General features: G+C 45.5%; 1 protein-coding gene across 6 annotated transcripts in view; it reads right to left on the bottom strand.

The window, feature by feature from the left end:
* Positions 1-22,809, bottom strand: part of ESR1 (estrogen receptor 1) — a 305,869-nt gene that overhangs the window by 127,080 nt on the left and 155,980 nt on the right. For all 6 annotated transcript variants that reach the window (XM_056567295.1, XM_056567298.1, XM_056567301.1 and 3 more), the window contains one exon: positions 15,175-15,365. In XM_056567295.1, the coding sequence (XP_056423270.1) occupies positions 15,175-15,365 (191 nt within the window). The remainder of the gene's footprint in view (positions 1-15,174; positions 15,366-22,809) is intronic.

Here is a 22,809-nt window from a genome sequence, read left to right on the forward strand (position 1 = left end):
GGCAGTGACCGTAAAGACCGGAGGGCATACAGGTTTGCCCAGGACACATGGGCGTACCTGTATGCCCTTCGTCCTGTAGGGATAAAAGGGAAGGTCCCCTTTAAAAGCCAATATTTAGATTGTTCCTATACATCAAAAATTTTATATGAAGCAACATTGCAAAAAATTTTAATCAGATCTTTCATTTTGTGTCTACAGCTTTTATGGAAACCTATTTGTTTCCACAGTAACAGACTACAAATTGTTTAGTCTGATCATTTAGTCATTTACCATCTGTTTCCTACTACTTGTAATCCTGCCAAATGCATGGCACGGATAGAAAGGAGTATGATTGTAGAAGCAAACTATTCAGACTATGCACAGAGGTCTCCATTGAAGCTGTGGCTACTAAGGGCAGGGTCACAGAGGCATGAGGAAAACGTATAGTGGCTGAATGACACAGCCTGGAGTTGGCAGCAGCATATAGTAATCCATATAGTAATGGATCCATAGCATATTTTACGATGCAGATTCCGCCAATGACCGATCCCTATCATGTGCCCCCTGCTGTGCCTGCTTATAGCAGAAATCCACTGCTGCTATGAGCAAACACACAGGGACCTGCAAGACTGCACAGTGTACTCAGACATTGATCAGGGGGCAGTTGGATCGACCGTGAAGTCTGTGAGTGCACTGCGTGTGCGCACAGCGAGTTGCAGGTCCCTGTGTGTTTGATTGTAGCAGCAGCGGATTGCTGCTACAACCATGCACAGTAGAAGGCACACAAAAGGGGTCGGTCATCAGCGGATCCACAGCTTAAAAAATGCTGCGGATCCGTTACATATGATCCCTAAAAAAAAAAAAAAAAATGGTGCTTGTGGAGATGGTGCTACACAAAAGCATTTACTGTAGCTACTTGAAATAATCACTAGAGATGGGCAAATTTTAGAAAAATTTGATTCAGCCAATTTGCCGAATTTTCCCCAAAAATTTGTCTAGGTCCGAATTTATTTGTGGCGAATCGCTATTAAAAACGGCTATTTCTGGCCTACAGAGAGCCTCAATAAGGGTGTAGAACACTTTTCCTTGCTGTAACACGCAATTGGTGTCTGCTAAGTTAGTGAAATAATACTGTTATTCAATATGACATGAAGATCAAAGGCATCACTATTAAAATCAATGTCGCAGAGCAGCACAATGATAGAGCCTGGAGGTGGCATCAGTATGAGGAGACCATATAGTGGCTAAATGACACAGCAGGGAGGTGGCGAAAGCATGAGGAAAACATATACAGTGGTCCCTCAACATACGATGGTAATTCGTTCCAAATGAATTGTTGAGGGATCCGTGCAATGTAAAGTATAGGACAGTGGTCTCCAATCTGTGGACCTTCAGATGTTGCAAAACTACAACTCGCAGCATGCCCAGAAAACCAACGGCTGTCCGGGCATGCTGGGAGTTGTAGTTTTGCAACATCTGGAGGTCCGCAGGTTTAAGACCACTGGTATAGGAGGTTATACAGTACTCACCTGTCCCGCCGCTCACCGCTGCCCTGGATGTTGCCCTCCATTGCTGTTGCTGCGTCCCCGGACTGTCTCTGCTGCGTCTCTTCATCGCCGTCATCACATTGCTGCACACACCGCTCCTATTGGATGACGGGAGGGCGTGTGCGATGACGTGATGACGACGATGGAGAGCGACGTCGATGCAGGGGATCCCAAAGAGGACGATCCGGAGCGCTGGTACAGGTGAGTGACACCCACCGGACCACACGGGGCACCTTAAATGGCTATCCGGCGGCAGCTGAAGTAGTCTGCACTGCCCGATAGCCGTTTTCGCGATGGCCCCGACATAAAAAAGCATTGTATGTTGATGCTGCCTTCAACATGCAGGACAGACAGGAGGTCAGGGCAGGCAGCAATGAAGCAAGGTCAGGTAACGTAGCAAGAGGTCAGAAGGCACGCAGAACAGGAGCAAGGTCAGGATACGTAGCAAGGGGTCAGATACATGGCAAGGCAAGACACAAGTATATGCTTTCTCTTAGGCAACAAGGGCACAAAGATCCAGCAGGGAACTGTAGGAAGTGCCGGAACTAAATAGGGTTGGTTTGAGACAAGCACCAAGTATTGGTGCACTGGCCCTTTAAATTTAGAAGAGCTGGTATGCGCACGCCCTAGGGGGCGGGGATGCCACGCTGGAAGAGACTGTTAGGAGGAGAAGAACAGAGCGGGGCTTGCAAGCAAGCGCGCCCGCAATGTGAGGAAAAGGTCCAGCGGGAACAGAAGAAAAAGGGGCGGAAGGTGAGCGGCAGTCCGGGGTTCGGATGCGGGCGCGTCCTGCAATGCAAACCATAGCACTGTCGGGAGCAGAGGGCATAGCCCTAACAGTACCCCCCATCTTTCCCCCTCTTTTTGGGTCTTAAAAAGTTCAGAAATAAGTCCAGTATATTTTCCTCCGGCTCCCAAGATCTCTCCTCAGGACCGAAACCTTTCCAGTCCACCAAAAAATAACGTCTCCCTCTTACGGTTTTTGTAGCTAAGATTTCTTTGACTTCGTAGACGTCAGAAGAACCAGAAACAGGAATGGAAATAACAGACTATTACGAGAACCGATTGATCACAACATGATTGAGAAGGGAGACGTGGAAAGAATTCAGAATGCGTAGGGAAGAGGGCAGATGAAGTTTATAGGAGACCGGATTAATCTTTTGTAAAACCTCAAACGGTCCCAGGAAACGAGGGCCCAACTTGTAGCTGGGAATCTTGAAATGGATATATTTGGAGGATAACCAGACCTTATCACCGAGTGAGAAAGAGGGAGGAGATCTTCTTTTCTTATCCACCTGAGATTTCATACGGGAGGAGGCTTGAAGCAGAGAATGCCGAGTCTGTTGCCAGATGGATATGAAATCCGGAACTAGTTCATCAACAGCTGGCACGCCCGAGGAGACTGGAAGAGGAAGAGGAGGACGAGGATGAAGACCGTAGACAACAAAAAATGGAGAAGACTTCGTGGCCTCAGAGTCTCTATGATTGTAGGGACCCAGTCGTCCTGTTGGGCCGAATCGAAGTGACGAAGATATTCTCCCAGAACTTGATTTACTCTCTTGACTTGCCCATTGGATTGCAGGTGATAGGAACCATATTTTTATAGCATGGGGGCAGATCGGTGATAAAATCCACAGCGATTTGCGACCAAGGAGTGTCCAGAATAGGAAAAGGTTGTAGAAGGCCAGCAGGTCTCTGCCAAGGAGTCTTGTCTCGAGCACAGGTAGCGCAGGAATTGACAAAGTCTGTGACATTCCGTTTGAGGTGGGGCCACCAATAATGCCAAGAGATTAATTGAAAAGACTTCCGCACACCGTAATGGCCAGCTACCAAGGAAGAATGACCCCAGCTCAGCTCTCTGCATCTCAATAGCGGTGGTACGAAGGATCTTCCAGATGGAGCTTGCTGGAGGACTGCAGGTGCTAGAGGAACCAAACACTCAGGTGGAATAATATGACGAGGAGTGGTATCTTGTCCAACCACATCTGAGGACCTGGAGAGTGCATCGGCTCTAATATTCTTGTCGGCAGGACGGAAATGAATTAAAAATTTAACCTGGAGAAGAAGAGCGACCATTTTGCCTGGCGGGGATTCAGACGTTGAGCTGACTGAAGATACAAAAGGTTCTTGTGATTCGTAGATGCTGACTGTATGTGTGGAACCCTCCAAAAGATGACGCCATTCTTCTAAGACAAGTTTTATAGCGAGGAGTTCCCGATCGTCAATAGAGAAATTTCTCTCTGCAGGTGAAAAAGTCTTGGAAAAACCCACAGGCCTTATTCTTGCCCTTGGGGGTTTTCTGAGTAAAAACTGCTCCAGATCCCACGGAAGATGCGTCCACAACCAAAAAGAGCGGCTTTTCATGGTCAGTTCTTGAGAAAACAGGTGCTGAAGTGAAGGCAGATTTTAACCGAGAGATGGCCTCCTCTGCCCCAAGAGACCAGTTCTTGGGGTTGCAGTTCTTTTTGGTAAGGGCTACAATTGGGGCAACCAAGGAAGAAAAATGTGGAATTAATTGACGGTAGTAACTGGCAAACCCCAAAAATCATTGAATAGCTCTAATACCAGAAGGACGTGGCCAGTCCAGAACTGAAGAATGCTTGGCAGGATCCATCTGAAGACCTTGGTGGGAGACAATGTAACCCAAAAATTGAAGATTTGTTCTCTCAAAAAGACATTTCTCTAGCTTGGCATATAGATGATTCTCCCGGAGCTTCAGAATTGGGAGAGAAAATCTGAATATCATCCATATAGACTACCACACAGGTATACAATAGATCTTGGAAGATGTCATTAACAAATTCTTGGAAGACAGCGGGAGCATTGCAGAGACCAAAAGGCATGACAAAGTACTCAAAGTGGCAGTCACGGGTATTGAAAGCTGTCTTCCATTCATCTCCTTCATGAATTCGAATAAGATTGTATGCCCCCCGCAGATCCAACTTAGTGAAGATTCTGGCTCCCCGTAAACGATCAAAAAGTTCAGAAATCAAAGGCAGTGGGTAGCGATTTTTGATCGTAATCTTGTTTAGACCCCGGTAGTCAATACAGGGACGGAGAGATCCATCTTTCTTCCCTACAAAGAATAATCCAGGCTCGATTGGAGAGGTGGACTTCTGGATGAAACCCTTTTGTAGATTTTCCTGGATATATATAGCAATAGCTTGCAGCTCAGGTACAGGCAGCGGGTAAATTCTTCCCCGGGCAGGTGTAGTACCAGGTTGGAGATCAATGGGGCAATCATAAGGACGATGTGGTGGAAGAGTCTCTGCCTGTTTCTCACAAAATACGTCAGAAAAATTACAATAAGGGGGAGGCAGGCACGACTTGATAGGAGGTGATGGGACTGTACTAGACAGGGTGGACTCCAGACATTGACCTTTACAGAAATTTCCCCAATGAGAAACCTCTCTGGTGTCCCTGTTAAGTTGCGGAGAGTGACGCTGAAGCCAAGGCAGACCAAGAAGTTCAGAGGTACAATGAGGAAGTACAAAGAATTCTATCTTCTCCTTATGTAACACTCCTACTTGCATGATGAGAGGTTCAGTGCGGAATAGGACCATATCATTCAGGTTCTCTCCATTGACTGAAGAAATATATAGGGGCTTGACTAGGCGAGACACAGGAAGATGATGTTTTTGGACCAAGGTGGCATCAATAAAATTCCCTGCAGAGCTGGAATTCAAGAAGGCAGAGGTGGAGAAAGAAGTTTTCGAAGAGGTATGGATTTAAACAGGCATGGTCAAATGTAGAGTGGTACTATTCACACCCAGGGATGCCTCTCCTACGTGCCCTAGGTGCGAGTGTTTCCCCGACGCTGTGGACATAAGGTACAGTCTTTGAGACTTGCACAATAGAGGCACAAATTCTAATTGCGTCGACGAATTCCTTCTTGAGAAGAAAGTCTAGTGCGATTCATCTGCATGGGTTCCTCAATAGGTGGAATTGGAGATGGTTGTTGTGGACGTTGCAACACAGGTGCCAAATGAGGAAAGCGCCGTGGTCGGACAGACTCCTTCTTGCGATCTTGCCTCCTGTCTCTCAGAAAACCGTACGTCTACTTGGGTGGCTAAATTGATGAGATCAGTCAGGGAGGACAGAAGATCTCGCGCAGCCAAGGCATCCTTGATTCCACTTGAGAGACCTTTTTTGAAAGTTGCACACAAAGCCTCATCATTCCAAGCTAGCTCTGAGGCTAGGATGCGGAACTGTACCACATATTCACCCACAGAAGAATCTCCTTGATAGAGATTCAGTAAGGCAGTCTCCACCGAAGAAGCCCAGGCAGGTTCTTCAAAAACATTTCGGAATTCAGCAAGAAATGACAGGAAATTAGAGGACAACGGTCATTGTGGTCCCACAGCAGGGTAGCCCAGGCCGAAGCTTTGCCAGAAAGGAGGCTGATGATAAAAGCCACTTTAGCTTGCTCCGTTGGAAACTGGTCCACTTGAAGTTCAAGGTGCATAAAACACTGAGTCACGAAGCCTCTACACAACTACGGGTCTCCATCATACTTGGAGGGAAGAGACAGCTGAATCTTGGAGGCAGCAGAAGCCACAGAAGCAGAAGACACTGAAGGTTCCGCCGGTGAAGGTTGAGGCTGTTGCGTAGCAAGGAGCTGCTGCATAAGAGCAGAAAGCTGCAACAACTGCTGAGCTTGTTGTTTGATCTGCGCAGACTGCTGGACAACAATGGAAGAGAGGTCGGAGACACTTGGCAAAGAAACCTGGGGTGGATCCATGTCCGGATCTTACTGTAACGGCTGTGGTAGGTGGATCCACTAACCTGTGATGAAGATGGCGTGGGCCAAACCAGGGAGTGAAGTCTAAGGTGTCGCTGGTTTTCACCAGAGCCTGCCGCAAAGCGGGATGGACTTGCCCAGGCAGGCGGTACCCAGGTCACTGCCCCTGATACCACTCATCCCCACTGGCAGCCGAGGTATAACGAGGCACAGAAAGAATGAGGCACAGATGAAGTCAGGACAAGCAAGAGGTCAGGGCAGGTGGCAAAGAAGGACAGGTCACTTAGCAAAGGGTAAGAAGGCAGGCACAGGAGCAAGGTCAGGATACGCAAGGGGTCAGATACTCTGCAAAGCAAGACACGTATATGCTTTCTCAAGAGCACAAAGATCCGGCAAGGAACAGTAGGAAGTGCTGGAAAAAAATAGGGTTGGTTTAAGACAATTATTGCTGCACTGACCCTTTAAATTCAGAAGAGCCGGTGTGTGCTCGCCCTAGGAGATGGGAACGTACGTGCCGGGAGAGACGGGCAGGAGGAAGAAGAACAGAGCGGGGCTCGCAAGCGAGCACGCCCCACAATGTGAGGAAAAGGTCCAGCGGGGAGAGAAGAGGACGGGGGGGGGGGGGTGGGAAGGTGAGTGGCAGTCCGGGGTTCGCATGCATCCCACAATGTGAACCGTGGAACTTCCGGGAGCAGAGGGCAGAGCCCTAACAAGCAGAACATATATGAATGACACAGCCTGGAGGTGGCAGAAGCATGAGGAGACCATATAGTGGCTGAATGACACAGCGTGGAGGTGGTAGCAGCATGAGGAGAACATATGGTGGCTGAATGACACAGCCTGGAGGTGGCGGCAGCATGAGGAGACCATATAGTGTCTGAATGACACAGCCTGGAGGTGGTGAAAGCATGAGGAGACCATATACAGTGTTCCCTTAACATACGATGGTAATTCATTCCAAACGACCCATTGTTTGTCGAATCCATCGTATGTTGAGGGATTCGTGCAATGTAAAGTATAGGAAGCTGTACTCACCTGTCCCCGTCACTCCAGACCGTGTCCTCACCGCTCCCGATGCTGTCCCAGGGGCTCCCGATGCTGTCCCGCTGCTCCGGCGTCTTCTTCTGGGTCCTCTGGCTTCTTCCGCATCTTCTGCAGGGTCCGGGCCTCGCTTTCTGGTGACGTTATTACGCTGCTGCGTCGGCACGGCGTGCGCACAATGTAATAATGACGCCGGAAAGCGAGGCCCGGACCCCAGAAAAGATGCAGAAGACACAGGAGGATCGCGAAGTGGACCCGGAGCAGTGGGGATAGGTAAGTGAACCTGTCCGGGATGCTTAAACTGCTATCCGACAGCAGCTTAAGCATTTTGCGTTGTTGGATAGCAGTTATTGCGATGGCCCCGACATATAAAAGCATCGTATGTCGATGCTGACATCGACATGCGATGTCGATTTGATCATATGTCGGGGCCATCGCATGTCGGGGGGTTACTGTAGTGGCTGAATGACACAGCCTGGAGTTGGCAGCAGCATATAGTGACTGAATGACACAGCCTGGAGTTTGCGGCAGCAGGAGGAGAACATAAAGTGACTGAATGACGCAGCCTGGAGGTGGCAGCAACATGAGGAGAACACATGGTGGCAGTATGAGACAGCTTGGAGCTGGCATCAGCATGAGGAGAACATATGGTGGCAGTAAGAGACAGCTTGGAGCTGGCATCAGCATGAGAAGAACATATGGTGGCAGAATGAGGCAGCCTGGAGCTGGCATCAGCATGAGGAGAACATATGGTAGCAGAATGAGACAGTCTGGAGGTGGCATCAGCATGAGGAGAACATATGGTGGCAGAATGAGACAGCCTGGAGGTGGCAGCATCAGGAGTCCTGAAAGTGACCCAGTGACAGAGTGGTGTGGTGGGTGGCAATACCAGTACCCGGTGACGAAGGTGGGTGAAAAAAGGAGAACTTGGCATCAGATGTGTGGCATCAGGCGGGTGGCAGGATCAGAATAGTAGCTGAGGTAGGTTGGCAGAAGAAAACGGTCTCTTTTGCAAAAGTGTTAGTGTGCACAAGTAAGTATTGAGGATATGCATTACGTAAAACTTAACTTTTAATAATATGCTTAGGATGAAATATATGGACCCAACATAAAAAAAAAAAAAAATCAAACAAAAGGAAAGGTGTGCAAACAACACCATGTGCCACCTACACCATCAAGTAAGTATTCATGTGAGGCAAAGACCTCTAAAAGGTGGAAGTGAACAACGTATGGTCCATTGTAAGTCCCTTCTTGGTAAGTGTTACTCGTCCTAAAATGGGCGGCCCCACACAGGAAACTCTCTATTTCCACCTAAAAACCCTGTGAAATGGCAGTGTTTGTAGCGGGAAATAGGGAGAGGTTCCTGTGCGGGGCCATCCTTTTTAGGGCGAGTAACACTTATATTAATAATGAGAGTAGGGCCTTACAGGAAAAGTTTTTACCCCCAACGGTTACAATGGGCCATACGTTGTTCCCTTCCACCTTTTAGAGGTCTTTACATCACATCAATACTTGATGTAGGTGGCACATGGTGTTTTTTGCACACCTTTCCTTTTGTTTGATTTTAAAAAACTATTTGGGTACATATATATTATCCAAAACATATTATTAAAAGTTAAGTTTTACGTAATGCATGTCCCCATTACCTACTTGTGGTCTGATGTGGAGGAATGTCTATAACTGGGGAGCAGAGCCTGAAATATGTCCATATTTGTGAAGTTTTGGTGTGGCACCATGGTCAATCTACTCTGATACATCAGGCATTGGGGAGTTGAAATTTTAGTCCCAAAAAAACACACTAGGGCTTATTTTCAGGGTAGGGCTTATTTATTTATGGGGGGGCTGCAGGAATGTGGAGGATGGGGGGCTGTGGGAGGATGGGGGCTGTAGCAGTGTGGAGGATGGGGGGCTGTAGCAGTGTGGAGGATGGTGGGCTGTAGCAGTGTGGAGGATGCCGCGACCCCCATCTTCCACACTGCTACAGCCCCCCATTCTCCCACAGCCCCCCATCCTCCACACTGCTACAGCCCCCCATCCTCCCACAGCCCCCCATCCTCCACACTACTACAGCCCCCCCATCCTCCACACTCCTACAGTGCCCCCCACCCCTCTGCCATAATAAACTACCGGACCTTACACCTTCATACCGTCCGGAAGCTGTAGCTCTCGGCGGCGGTGGGACCTCCTTCTGTTGCTTAGCAGCCGGGGGCAGGGACAAGTCCGTGACGTCGGCCGTGCATACGCACCGACGTTTTAAAGTGACAGCGTCCATGCCCCGGCTGCTAAGCAACAGAAGGAGGTCCCGCAGCAGCTTCCGTATGGTATGAAGATAGATAGTTAGATATGGGACCAGCCAAAGGAGGGCGGGGGGGTGGCCGGGGGGTGCTGGGGTTGGGTCTGCGGGCATTACTGGCGGCCACTGTCCGGATCTGGACCACGGTCCGCCAGTTGATTACCCCTGGCCTAGGTCTTATTTTCGGGGTAGGGCTTATATTGCACCCACAAATCAAGTTTGGCTGCCAGAAGTCCAGCTGACCTTCAAGGTGTGTTGGCATGGTCATGTTAAGTTATGCCACCACCTGCTGGTTCAGGTCCTGCTCCAGGTCTACCTGCTGTTGATGAGTTGCTTCACTATGTGGGTGAATAAAGCTACTCATCAGCGACTGCAGACTGCTGCTGATGGAGCTGGTACTGCTCCTGCCACCCCACCCCTCCCCAGCAGCCATGGCAGTGGAAGGTGAGTGCAGGGGGTCCCCCCGATTCAAACCTGCGAGAGGATGGACAATGGCGCAGATAGGCATCGGTCAACTAACTATGTAGAATGTCTCTGTAGTAGGTCAGTTTGTCCTCCCTCTCAGTGGGTGTAAAAAAAGGCCCCCATTTTGTGCCAGTAGTAAGGGTCCAATAAGGTGGAGAGCGAGAAGTCACCCTGCTGCCGAATGGTGAAAAGTCGGCGGTCACTACGCAAGCAAGTGAGCATGCATTGTGCCATTTGTGCAAGTGACTCGGAGGGACTCCCTGTCTCCATCTCCACTGCATACTGCCACGGTGTGTCTGGGTCCTCTGTCTCGCCTTCCTCATAACCCTCTAGCTCCGCTAGCTCCTCCGGCTCCTCCTGTCCTGGCTAGAAAAATCGCCCATCTCGCAAAACCTAAACTGTGCTCCACTGTGCTCCTCCAATTCAGCCCCCAGAGGGCTCATGTGGCCGTGAGATGTAGGCGCCATGTCTCCAGTGCCCTTACCAGCCATCGTTTCCACCACATGTTGTAGTAAAAGATGAAGCAGTGGAATGACATTGTTCATCCCATAATCCTGGCGACTGACTAATAATGTGACTTTCTCAACGGGCCTGAGCAAATGGCAGGTGTCACGTATGAGCTGCCACTAGTTGACATTGAAGTTACACAAGGGAGTCCCCCTATCCGCTTAGATCATCAAGAAATCAGCGATGGCTTTTCTCTGTTCGTTTAGTCGGTCCAACATTTGGAGGGGGGAAATCCAACGTATGGAATGTCGCAAATCAGACTATGTTGTGGAATGCCAATCTGACGCTGCAGCTCAAGGAGGGTGTGCTTTGCGGTGTACAAGTGGCTGAAGTGCATGCAAAGTTTCCTTCCCATTGTTAGGATGTCTTGCAGATGGGGGAGCACTTCAGGAACCGCTTGACAACATATTGAACATGTGTGCCATGCAGGGCGCATGTCTCAGGCTTCCGTGTCGCAGTGCAGACAAGAAGTTCTTCCCGTTGTCAGTCACCATGGTTCTCATTTCCAGTTTTCTTGGAGTAAGCCATGATTTGATTTCTTGATGAATGACTTAGCAGTTCCTCCACTGTTTGACTCAGTTCGCCAAGGCAAACCATGTGAAGAACAGCGTGACACCACAGTGCCCTGCACACATGGTATGCTGGAGGGGCACTGAGACTTGTGACACCTGAGAAAATGGCGGAGGATGAGGAGGCGACGTTGCACACTGTCACAAGACCAAAGGCCTGAGATCGTGGAGGCAAAAGCAGCGTGACCTGTCCTATTTGCTGTTGTGGCTGTGCAGGAACCACATTCACCCAGTGGGCCGTAAAGGACATGTATTGTCCCTGATCGTAGTTAAAGCTCCACATGTCGGCGCTGCCATGCTCTTTGGTACACACCGACAGGCTTAAGGACTGGAACCCCTTCCGTTCCACAAAATTGTGCAGGGCTGGTTCTGCCTTCTTCGCAAAGAATTAACTGCTTGGGACTCTCCACCTCGGCTCAGCACAAGCCATCAGTTCTCTAAAAGGTGCTGAGTCCACCACTTGAAAAGGGAGGGATTTCAACAAAAGCAACTTGGACAGGAGCACATTCAGCTTCTGCGCCATTGGATGAGTGGGCGCATACTGTTGTCTCTTGGACATGGCCTCACCGATGGAATGCTGGCTGAATGACTGACTCAAAGTAGGAGGAGCAAGAGCATCTAGAGTGACAGAAGGTGGGTATGACACACAGCTCCCTTCGGCTGAGGTGGTGGAGCCTTGGCTGACTGAAATAGGGAGCGGCATGCCACTGGGTGATGCAGCAGGCTGGACGACTACATGGGAGCCCCGGTTCTCCCACGCCATTTTATGGTGATGCAGTATATGTTGACGCAGGGCCGTGGTGCCAACATTGGGACCATTGGCCACGCTTCACCTTCTCCCGACACATCTTGCATGTGGCCACGTTAACATCCTCAGGATGCTTGCTGAAAAACTGTCACACTCTCAAGTAGCTTATTTTCTCACCCACAGTCCGCACTGATTGACTGCTAGTGCCGCCGACTCCAGGAACCCCCCCGGGAAGGTAGGCTGCCGCGAAGCAGGTAACGTTTGGCTCCAGACTTTCCACTTCTGCTACCATGCTGACTGCCAACCATGCTACCACCATGCTGACTGCCAACCATGCTACCACCACGCTGCAGCCTCACGGGCAACCTGCAACCCTCTTCTCCTGATGATAATAAAGCCCCTTCTGCACTCGGCTCCCAAGTGTGATCGGCTTCATCATCATTGAGTTGTTTCTGCATGTCACTGCTGTCCTCCTCAGGTTCCTCAACAGTGTCTCCTTCAAGACCCTGAACGCTGGCAACACCACCTCTTACGTCACTCTCCTCATCACTACTTGCCCACCTAGTGGAGGAAGCAGCAGTTGTCTCCTCCACTTCTTGGCTGGGCAGTAGGTGCTGACTGTCCTCTAGTAAATTGTCCACACTAAATAGTGGAGCTGAACCCACAGCATAAATACTTCTGTGGGGGAGGAGACAGCATAGGACAGAGGCAATGGGAGGACAGGGACTGCTCCTGGGCCATGCCAACAGAGGATTGTGTCTGAGGAACCCACCGACTGTTGACTGGCGGTGTCAGATGTCACTTTTGATGAAGTGGATGACCGTGTTAACCAATCGATGACAGCAGATGGGTTGCTGGTCGAGACATGACCGCTAGCTGATACCGGGAGCTAAGGCCTCTCACTGCGACTCCTGCTGCCACTCGCCCCTACTCTGCTACAACCTCTGAATTTAGGCCTCTGCCACTCCTCTGTGCACGTCCTGGCACTTCTCTGCCTGATATACTTAGTGCGTATATAGGGAGTACAATACGCTCTACTATGCTTAAAACAGTATTTGTCTATAACTACACCAGTAGGTGTGCACTTTTGGCTGTGGCCTTTCACAGTATCTAGGCCCCTAAGACTTTAACAGGAACAAAATAGTACACCACTTAGATGTATGTATGTGTGGTATGCACTTATGAGGGGAGGACAATGCGCTCCAGTACACTAAAAACAGTATTTGTTTACAACACCAGCAGGTGTTTACTTTTGTCTGGCCTTTCACAGTATCTAGGCCCTTAAGACTTGAACAGGAGCAAAATAGTACACCACTTAGATGTACGTATGTGGTATGCACTTATAAGGGGAGAACAATGTGCTCCAGTACGCTTAAAACAGTATTTGTCTACAACACCAGCAGGTGTATATTTTTGGCTGGTTTTTCACAGTATCTAGGCCCTTAAGACTTTAACAGGAACAAAATGGTACACCACTTAAATGTATGCACAGGTTACACTTAATAGAGGACAATATGCTTTTAGTGCTTTAACTGGCAGGCTACTATTAGCTTTTCAGTTGTTGTACACACTAGTGCTGCAGCACACAGTCGCAGTGTACTACACCCAAAATTGCACTCTCTCAATCTCACTCCCTTCCCTATCAGTGCTTCTAGGCTGGATTTGGGCTTGAGGTGAATCGCTGCTGTAAAAAAGCTTTTCTGTGCAACACCCTGCTCTCTGTCCCACTCTGCAATAGAATGCTGATGTGACTGGGAGGTGAATCGCTGCTGTAAAAATGTTTTTCTGTGCAACACACACTGCTCTCTGTCCCTCTCTCTCTGCCACAGAACGCTGATGTGACTGGGAGGTGAATCGCTTCTGTGCCCCTTGCCCTATGTCCTCACATGTGGATCCGCCATTTTAGATGCCCGGCAGCTGGAGCCTGGACCACACTAAATGGAGTTTAATGAAGCGATTCACGCGATCGAATCGCGGTGATATTCGCATTCATTATGAATCGAATTCTTCCTGAAATTCGTAATGAATCTGGATTTGTCAGATTCGATTCACTCATCCCTAGCCAGAGCAGCAATAAAAAAAAAAAAAACACATGACACACTATTTGGGAAACTACACCCCTCATAGAACGTAACAAGGGGTACAGTCAGCTTTAACACCCCACAGGTGTTTGACAATTTTTTGTTAAAGTTGAATAGAATGCTGATGTGACTGGGAGGTGAATCACTGCTGTAAAAATGTTTTTCTGTGCAACACACACTGCTCTTTGTCTGTCTCTCGGCAACAGAACGCTGATGTGACTGGGAGGTGAATCGCTGTTGTAAAAATGCTGTTCTGTGCAACACACACTGCTGTCTGTCCCTCTCTCTCTGCAATGAAAAGCTGAAGTGACTGGCCGCAAGATGGCTGCTGATTATGTAGGGCTGTGACATCACACGGGTGGCCGGCTGCTGATAGGCTGCATGTTGCATGTGATTATGGGTCATCCTGCCTTTCCAGGATTCCTTGCCCCATGTCCTCACATGTGGATTCACAATTTTAGATGCCCTGGAGCCTGGACCGCACTAAATGGAGTTTAATGAAGAGTTCGATTGGCGGCGATATTCGCATTCGTTGTGAATCGTTGTAACGAATTTGGATTTGTCAGATTCGATTCTCTCATCCCTGATAACATCACCATTCATTACAATACCCACATTTCTCGGTCCCCATCAACAACCTTTGTTATACATTCCATAGCCATATACGATACAATACTGACTTGCATATATTACAGTACCCAAATCTCATAATTGATGTCATAACCTCATAGTTTTGCTCATACACCAATATTGATATCCAACCTCTTATATTTATTTTAACACAGACCTAGAGAACCGATCACAGTGCTCTCTGCTGACACCTCTGTCTGGTTGTTGTGGTGTGGTCTCTTTCCTCAGTTGCTCACAGACCGGAAGAGCCACTGTTGTTAATTCACATTTTTTTGTCAATTCCGGTGTGGAAAAAATAAACCCTCATGTGCCCAAAAAAAACAAACAAAAAAAAAAAAAAACAACATGAGACAAAATAGTAAATAACTAATGAAAAACAGAAAAGGACAAAAAAAACAACAAACAAAATAATCCTACATTCTTAGTAAATGAGGCCCAGAGTGTTTCACTAATAAGTAAAATTCTGTAAAATAACAGGTTTTTGTACTGTGTATTATTTCTGTGTATTAACAGGTTTTAGTGTATGAACAGTATTTAATATGTTATTACTATGGCGGAGTTATTGTACTATACCTTGTATACTTCTTTTGAAGAAAGCCTTGCAGCCTTCACATGACCACACTCCATAGTGATACCCAGATGCATAGTCACTGCACACTGCACAATATCGAGTTTCCTTGCTAGACTCCATTGGTGGCGTTCCCTTATCATTAGATGCAGATATTCGTTCTCTTCCACTTTGACGTCTGTTGTCTGCACCTGACCTGACATAAAATATAAAACATGAAGTAGGCATTAAAGATAATAGGGAGTTGTCCATAAGTAGGCTTAAATCTCATGTACTGTATATTGTTATGTTGCTGCAGACGGTTGCAATACCCATAAAGAAAGTCAGAAATGTTTGCTAATTTATTGAATAGGGAAAACTAAAATATTGCATTTTTAAACAAGTATTCAGACCCTTTACTAAGTAGTTAGTTAAAGCCCCTTTGACAGCGTTTACAGTCTCCAATCCTCTTGGGAATGATGCCACAAGGGTTGCACACCGGGATGTGGCCATTGGTCTGCCATTTCTTTCTGCAGATCCTCTCACACTCTGTCTGGTTGGATGGGGACTGTTGTGGACAGTCATTTTCAGGTCTCTTCAGAGATGTTTGGCTGGGTTTGTGGAGATTGTGGAGTGCTACAGTGATGGTTGACCTTCTAGAAGTTTTTCCCATCTGTACACAGGATCTTTAAATCTTAGAGTGACCTTTGGGTTCTTAGTCACCTCTCTTACCAAGGCCCATCTCCCCAATAGCTTAGTTTGGTGGGGCAGCCATCTTAAAGAAGAGTTTTTTTAAACTTCCATTTAAGAATTATGCAGATCAACAGAAAATATTTTGTGCCCTTCTCAAGACCTGTGACACAATTCTGCCTCTGAACTCTACAGGCAGCTCATTGGTAGTTTTTTTTTGCTTTGATGTGCATTGTTAACTGTAAGACCTTATATAGACAGGGGTATTTCTTTCCAAATCATGTCATCTGAATTCACCACAGGTAATTTTAATTAAAGGGGTATAATTGTATAAAATATATTTTCAAATCAACTAATGCCAAAAAGTTATTCAGATTGTAAATGACTTCTATTTTTTTTAAAAAGTTAATCCTTCCAGTACTTATCAGCTGCTGTATACTACAGAGAAAGTTGTGCAGCATTTTCCAGTCTGACCACAGTGCTCTCTGCTGACACAATTGTCTGTGTCAGGAACTGTCAGGAGAGGTTTTCTATGGGGATGGATTAAAGGGGTACTACGGTGGAAAGCTTTTTTTTTTTTTTTTTTTTTTAAATCAACTGGTGCCAGAAAGTTAAACAGATTAGTAAATTACTTTTCCACCGGAGTTCCCCTTTAAGATTTTTAAATAGAAGTAATTCACAAATCTGTATAGCTTTCTGGAATCAGTTGATTTGAAAACATTTGTTTTCCACCGGAGTACCCCTTTAAGGTGTAGAAACATATCAAAGATGATCAAAAGAAACAGGAGCCCCAGAGCTACATTTCAAGCGTCATAGCAATAGGTCTAAATAGTTATGGCAATGTAAATATTAGTTTTTAATTTTTAATACAATTTGCTAAAATTTATAAAACTCGTCTTTCACTTTTCATTCTGGGGTGTGGAGTGCTGATCGAGGGGAGGGAGGGGGGTGCTTGAATTTTTTAAAAATCTTTCTGATTGCATTCTATACAGGGGCAGACTGACCGGCCGGTCCGATCGGACATTGTCGGGTACAGGTGACCTCACTGCCTACACCTACTGTAGGGGGTACCCCGCTGCCTACACCTACTGAGGGGGGGGGCAGGCTGCCTACACCAACTGTGAGGAAACTCTACGGCCTACACCTACTGTGGGGGAAGTCTGCGGCCTACACCTACTGTGGGGGAACTCTGCTACCTACACCAACTGTGGGCGAACTCTGTTGCCTACACCTACAGTGGGGGAACTCTGCTGCCTACACCTATTGTGGGGGAACACTGCAGCCTACACCTACTGTGGGGGAACTCTTCTGCCTACACTCACTGTGGGGGAACTCTGCTGCCTACACCCACTGTATGGGAACTCTGCTGCCTATGCCTACTGTGGGGGAACTCTGCTGCCTACACCTAATGTGAGGGACAATCTACTATGTTCCTGCCTAGCTAATATGGGGACAAACTACCAAACTAATAGGAGGGCTACCTACCACCTGCATAGGGGGTTTTCATACAGGGGCAGATATCTGGGGGATTTACCCACAGGGAGCATAACTACCTACCTGGGGGACATTAACTACCTGGGGTCATGATCTACTAGGGGCCACTACCTCCTGGGGACATTACTTACCTGTAACTTCCGTAAGCAACACCTAATTTTCTGTCCGCTAACACAAAATACTCTGATAGTGCCCCTCCCGAGACTAGACTCTGGAACCGCCACTGGGTGGAGGGGGGTGCTGGCTACATACTTGACTAACTACCTGGCTACCTAACTTTATACCTGGATGCCTAACTACTTACCTACATACCTGGCTATCTATCTACCTACCTATATGGCTCCCTAAGTAGCTAGCTAGTCACCCACCTACATATCTGGCTTTCTGATCTACCTACCTATTTACCTGACTACCTACCTACCTGCCCTTTTACTGTGCAGTACACCAAGCAGGGCATTATGTGGGCCTATAAATGGGAAAATGGTGTAGAGGAGGGGAGGGCACAGGAAAAAGTCAAACATGTTTGTCCGGTAGATGAGATCAACATGGCGGTCTGATCCAGACGGAGAAGAAAAGGAAAGAGGATGCTGCTGATCAGAAAATACGTAATCGTGAGTTCCTTTATGTAACTGTAATCACTTATATGGTATACATATGAGGGAAGATATTAAAAACCTGTCTAGAGGAAAAGTTGCCCAGTTGCCCAAAGCAACCAATCAGATATCTTCCTTCATTTCTAACAAGGCCTCTGCAAAATGATAGAAGCAATCTGATTGGTAGCTATGGGCAACTGGGCAACTTTTCCTCTGGACATGTTTGGATAAATCTCCCCCATCCTGTGTACAGCTGATATCTACCGCCATATGGTCCTGTTTATAATCACCTATATTGTATACAGATCCTGTATAGTATACTGGTCTGTGTATGGTGATTTTATTCAGTACAGTATAGTGGTATTATCCAGTTACTGTGTGGTGGTATATATTTACTCATTGTATACTAGTATTATTGGTCATGGAAAATTATTCTACCTACGTTAAAGTGTTTCTTATATTTACAAATATTGTTTATTTTATGTGTAGGGGTGGTCGAGGGATTTGGGTGGAATATTGGCATACGTGTGACCAGTGGTGGAGCATCGCAGGGGGCCCTTGATTTTTTTTGGTCTGGGGGCCCTGAATGTTGTCAGTCCGCCCCTGATTGTATACACACACATACACACTCACACACAAACTATGATATTAAAACCAAATTAGCAGCATATATTGGCACATTCCTGGTGGGGAGCAAATTCTCACAGGTCAGATCCTACTGGTTTAAGATTTACTGTTGTACAAATTGCTGAAAAAAAAGTTAATTTCTATCATTATAAAAAATGATAGAAAAGTGTCAGAGCATACTGTATGTTGCAGCTTGTTGTGTAGCTTTGTGTGGAGCAATGTAGTGTTAAACTGGTCAGAGTGCCCATGTTGAACCCTATCAACTGACAAAAAGATCCATTGACCTCAATGTCACCAAGCATCTGTGGGATATGGTAGAAACAAAAGAGCAATCCATGGAGGCCTCAACTCAAAATTTACTGAATTAGCAAAATCTGCTGCTGAAATCTTTGTGCCAGATATCCCCCTAAACCATTCTAGATCTTGTGGAATCCATGTCTCCTACACAATAATAGGTAGGTTTTAATGCTCTGGTTGATAGGTGTTCAAAAAATAAAATAAAAATACATAAATAAATAGATAAATACAAATAAATTATATATATATATATATATATATATATACACACATACATACACTGATCTGGTATTATAATGTACCAAATACATATTTCATTATTTAAATAGAATAGTTTGTTTTCTTGGATAGGTCCTGACACTCCACTCCAGAACTCCAGCTATTTTGAATGCTAGCAATCATTTTAGTAGATAGGGCCTTTACTTAATGATGTGTGAGGTGTATGAATGAGGACTGCACCTTTCACAGTTGGGTGCTCCCACTCATGACTAAATCTGAAACACAGATTAAAAACACTAAACTTTCAGAAGAATGTATCACTCCCACAGATACAGTAGTGAAGCCACATAACTCATTTCTTCATACACATTAAACATAGTTATATAAAGGTAAGCAGGAAAATGGACAGATTACTTGGTTAGAACATCTTAAAGTGGTACTCTGGGGGGAAAAAAATTTCAAATCAACAGGTACCAGAAAATTAAACAGATTTGTAAATTACTTCTCTTTAAAAATCTAAGGGCTTTCCAGTCTGACCACAGTGCTCTCTGCTGACACCTCTGTCCCTGTCAGGAACTAGACAGAGCAGGAGAGGTTTGCTATGGGGATTTGCTTCTACTCTGGACAGTTCCTGACATCGGCAGAGGTGTCAGCAGAGAGCACTGTCATCAGACTGAAAAAAATACACAACTTTCTCTGGAGCATACAGCATCTGAGAAGTCCTGGAAGGATTAAGATTTTAAATAGAAGTCATTTACAAATCTGTTTAACTTTCTGGCATCAGTTGATTTGAAAACATTTGTTTCCACCAGTGTACCCCTTTCATTTGTATTTTCAGTATATAGCATTTATTAGCTACCAAAAGTGGTCCAAGCAAGGACAACCATGTAAGAAGTTATATTGGAACTAGTACCTGTTTATCTTGCTTTTCCTGCCCTTGTGCATCCCTTGCTTGTTTATGACCAAACTTGAAATGCACCCCAAGTTGCAGGTGCACCAGAGAAAAAAATTACAAAGTCAAAAGCAAAGAGGAAAAGAAATTGAGGAAACATATCATCTGTTTCATGCTGTCCAAACCACAGGCAGCATATAACAGATGTAGGCAGTAGGATGTCAAGACACTATGGCCCACATTTATCATTGTCTTTAGACTGTTTTTTGTGTCTAAAAAAGGGGCAAAAAAGAGGCAAGCAGGGTTTTTTGCGCCTTTTTTTGCCCCTTTTTGTTTACACATTTCTGCTGATTTTGAGTTGCAATCCACTGTTTTTGAGTTGCAATCCACTGATTTTGAGTTGCAATCCACTGATTTTGGCAATAGACATGATATGGAAGGGATTTATCATTGCCCCTTTTTTTAAAAAGGAGCAAAAAAAGGTGCAAAGCCACTGAAAAATCTCTAAAACTACACCAGCCCTGACATGGTGTAGCTTTTTGGTGTATGTGTAGACAGAAATTTCAGAAAATGTGGACCTGCACAAAATTTATCAAAGCTCTTTTACCTTTTAATAAATTCGGTGCTCCTACACATTATCATCACACACAAAAAAAAGGTGTAAAAAAATGCTTCACTTGCACTGCAATGATAAATGTGGGCCTATGATTTATTTTGAAACTCACATTTGTTTCAGAGAAATTATAAGTAGTCAAGGGGGACAGTCTCTGCGGCTGCCCCCTTGACTTTTCTATGGGTACATTTACACAGGAGTGCATCAGGAGCGTATTTGACGCTGCGGATGCACTGCCGCCACACACAGAGTTACAGCAGAGCGAGCACGCTGCTGCTGCTTCCATAGCTCTGTATGTCCGCTCATGACTGCTGGCAGGAAACCTGCAGTTATGAGCAGACACACATAGAGCTATGGCAGCAGCAGCAGGGAGCTCACTCTGCCGTAACTCTGTGTGTGTCGGCAGCGCATCCGCAGTATTGAATACGCTGCGGATGCGCACCTGTGTCCCTTACACTCCTAGGGTGAAATTAGTCAATCTAGACCAGCAGGGCATGGAGTAGCCATCAGGAACCATTGAATGACTAGTTAACAGGGTTCTGGCATCTTTTAAAAAATATGATTCCTCTGAAATATCAAAGCCTTTCAGAGTAAAGGTCTTGGCATCCTGGTAGTGTCTCGGCATCCTGTCGCCTGCATCTATTTCATGCTGACTGTGGTTAAGGCACCATAAAACAGGTGACCGGTTTCCTTTTATCTACTTCCCATATCAACATGCTGTAGGTTTATATTTTTTGTCAAGATGAAAACATTTAAGGGGGAATGTATCTATCCATACTAGTTGCATTTTACTTTAACATAGTACTGTTTTTTCCTCCAGGGTGCTTGTGTTTGTAAACAAGGTTCTGCAACCAGTATATGTGACTTCAACCTTCTGCAGTCTTCTCATCTGCATACACATAAAGCATATATATCATACTCCCCACAATGTTTTTGAAATGTTGCTTTCAAAAATTTCTGTTGCATTTTTTTTTAATGACATGTCTTTTGTTTACGACTTCTCTATACAACCATATTCAGGTCAGCACAAGTTGTGTGGAGTCTCAATATATAAGATACTGATTGTTTTTTGTTACACTAAAATGAGAATTTTTTTTCAGCACTACAGAGCTATTCTCCACTAGATACATTGTTTCTGCGGGGGAATAACCCTGTATTATGGCACAAAGTACTCCTTGTGTGTACCTCCTGCATATGGTTCACCCCCATTGTTTAGCCAAAACTGTCTGATCCAGAGCCAACTGTGCATTTGCAGCCAATTTGGATTCAGAGAAAAGAAACTCCACAGTTCAGATAATTTTCCTGGATCAGTTTTATATAACTGTACCCCCTTGTTAATAATAGCTCTCATTGACATTGGTAATCCCATAACTGTTCTTTTTTAAGTCATTGCCACTAATAGATAGATAGATATTAAATGACATACATAGGTACCATGATTACTATAATACTATGATACTACTATGATACTATCATATACATAGATACTATGATTTAGGCTCGATCTAAAAATTTACATACAATTTTGCAGAAATCTACACCAGCATGTGGCTGCCATAAATTTCAGTGTGTGGCAAACAGACATTTACAGATGCACCACATTTTTCAAAAAGCCTGTGGCATTCCCTTTATAGTATTTTTGTTTATGGGGTGTTTTAGTGTTTTGTGGTCAAAGGCCTTTTTTTTTTTTAATAATGCATCATGTTCTAGGTTTATAGTTTTTATTGTGTTGTTCTCCACAGGCGTATGTAGACTTTTTAATATACCATGAAAATGCATCCAAAAGACATTCTAAATAAATGCTTGATATTAATTGCAGTCATTATTGCAAAAAAAACATTGGAAACCTAAAAGAACAAAAAGGTCTCAAACATTGGAAGTCATCAGGTTAAAACCCTGGTTTCCTACTTGGAGGATTAAGCTAACATTAATGGAAATATGAGATTTCTATTGCTAATAAATCAACTAAAAAAAAAAACATTTTTAAATGTAACTTTATTGCCAATTTTTTTATTTTAAATCTGAGTATCTTTACTGTTTTCTCAAGATTATGTCAAAAATAAGTTAGCACTTGAAGTCAGAAGTCAATGAACTGCATTCTTTTTTGCATGCCATGATGGTAAAGGCGTTTCTTCGAATGGCTTGCATCATTAGAATTAAACTCTTAAATCAAATTCTTGTTTATACTTTTATAGCACATACAATATTCTTTATTGCTCTATGATTTAGTGTGCAG

This window comes from Hyla sarda, chromosome 3 (assembly GCF_029499605.1).
Source record: "Hyla sarda isolate aHylSar1 chromosome 3, aHylSar1.hap1, whole genome shotgun sequence".
Classification (NCBI taxonomy): domain Eukaryota; kingdom Metazoa; phylum Chordata; class Amphibia; order Anura; family Hylidae; genus Hyla; species Hyla sarda.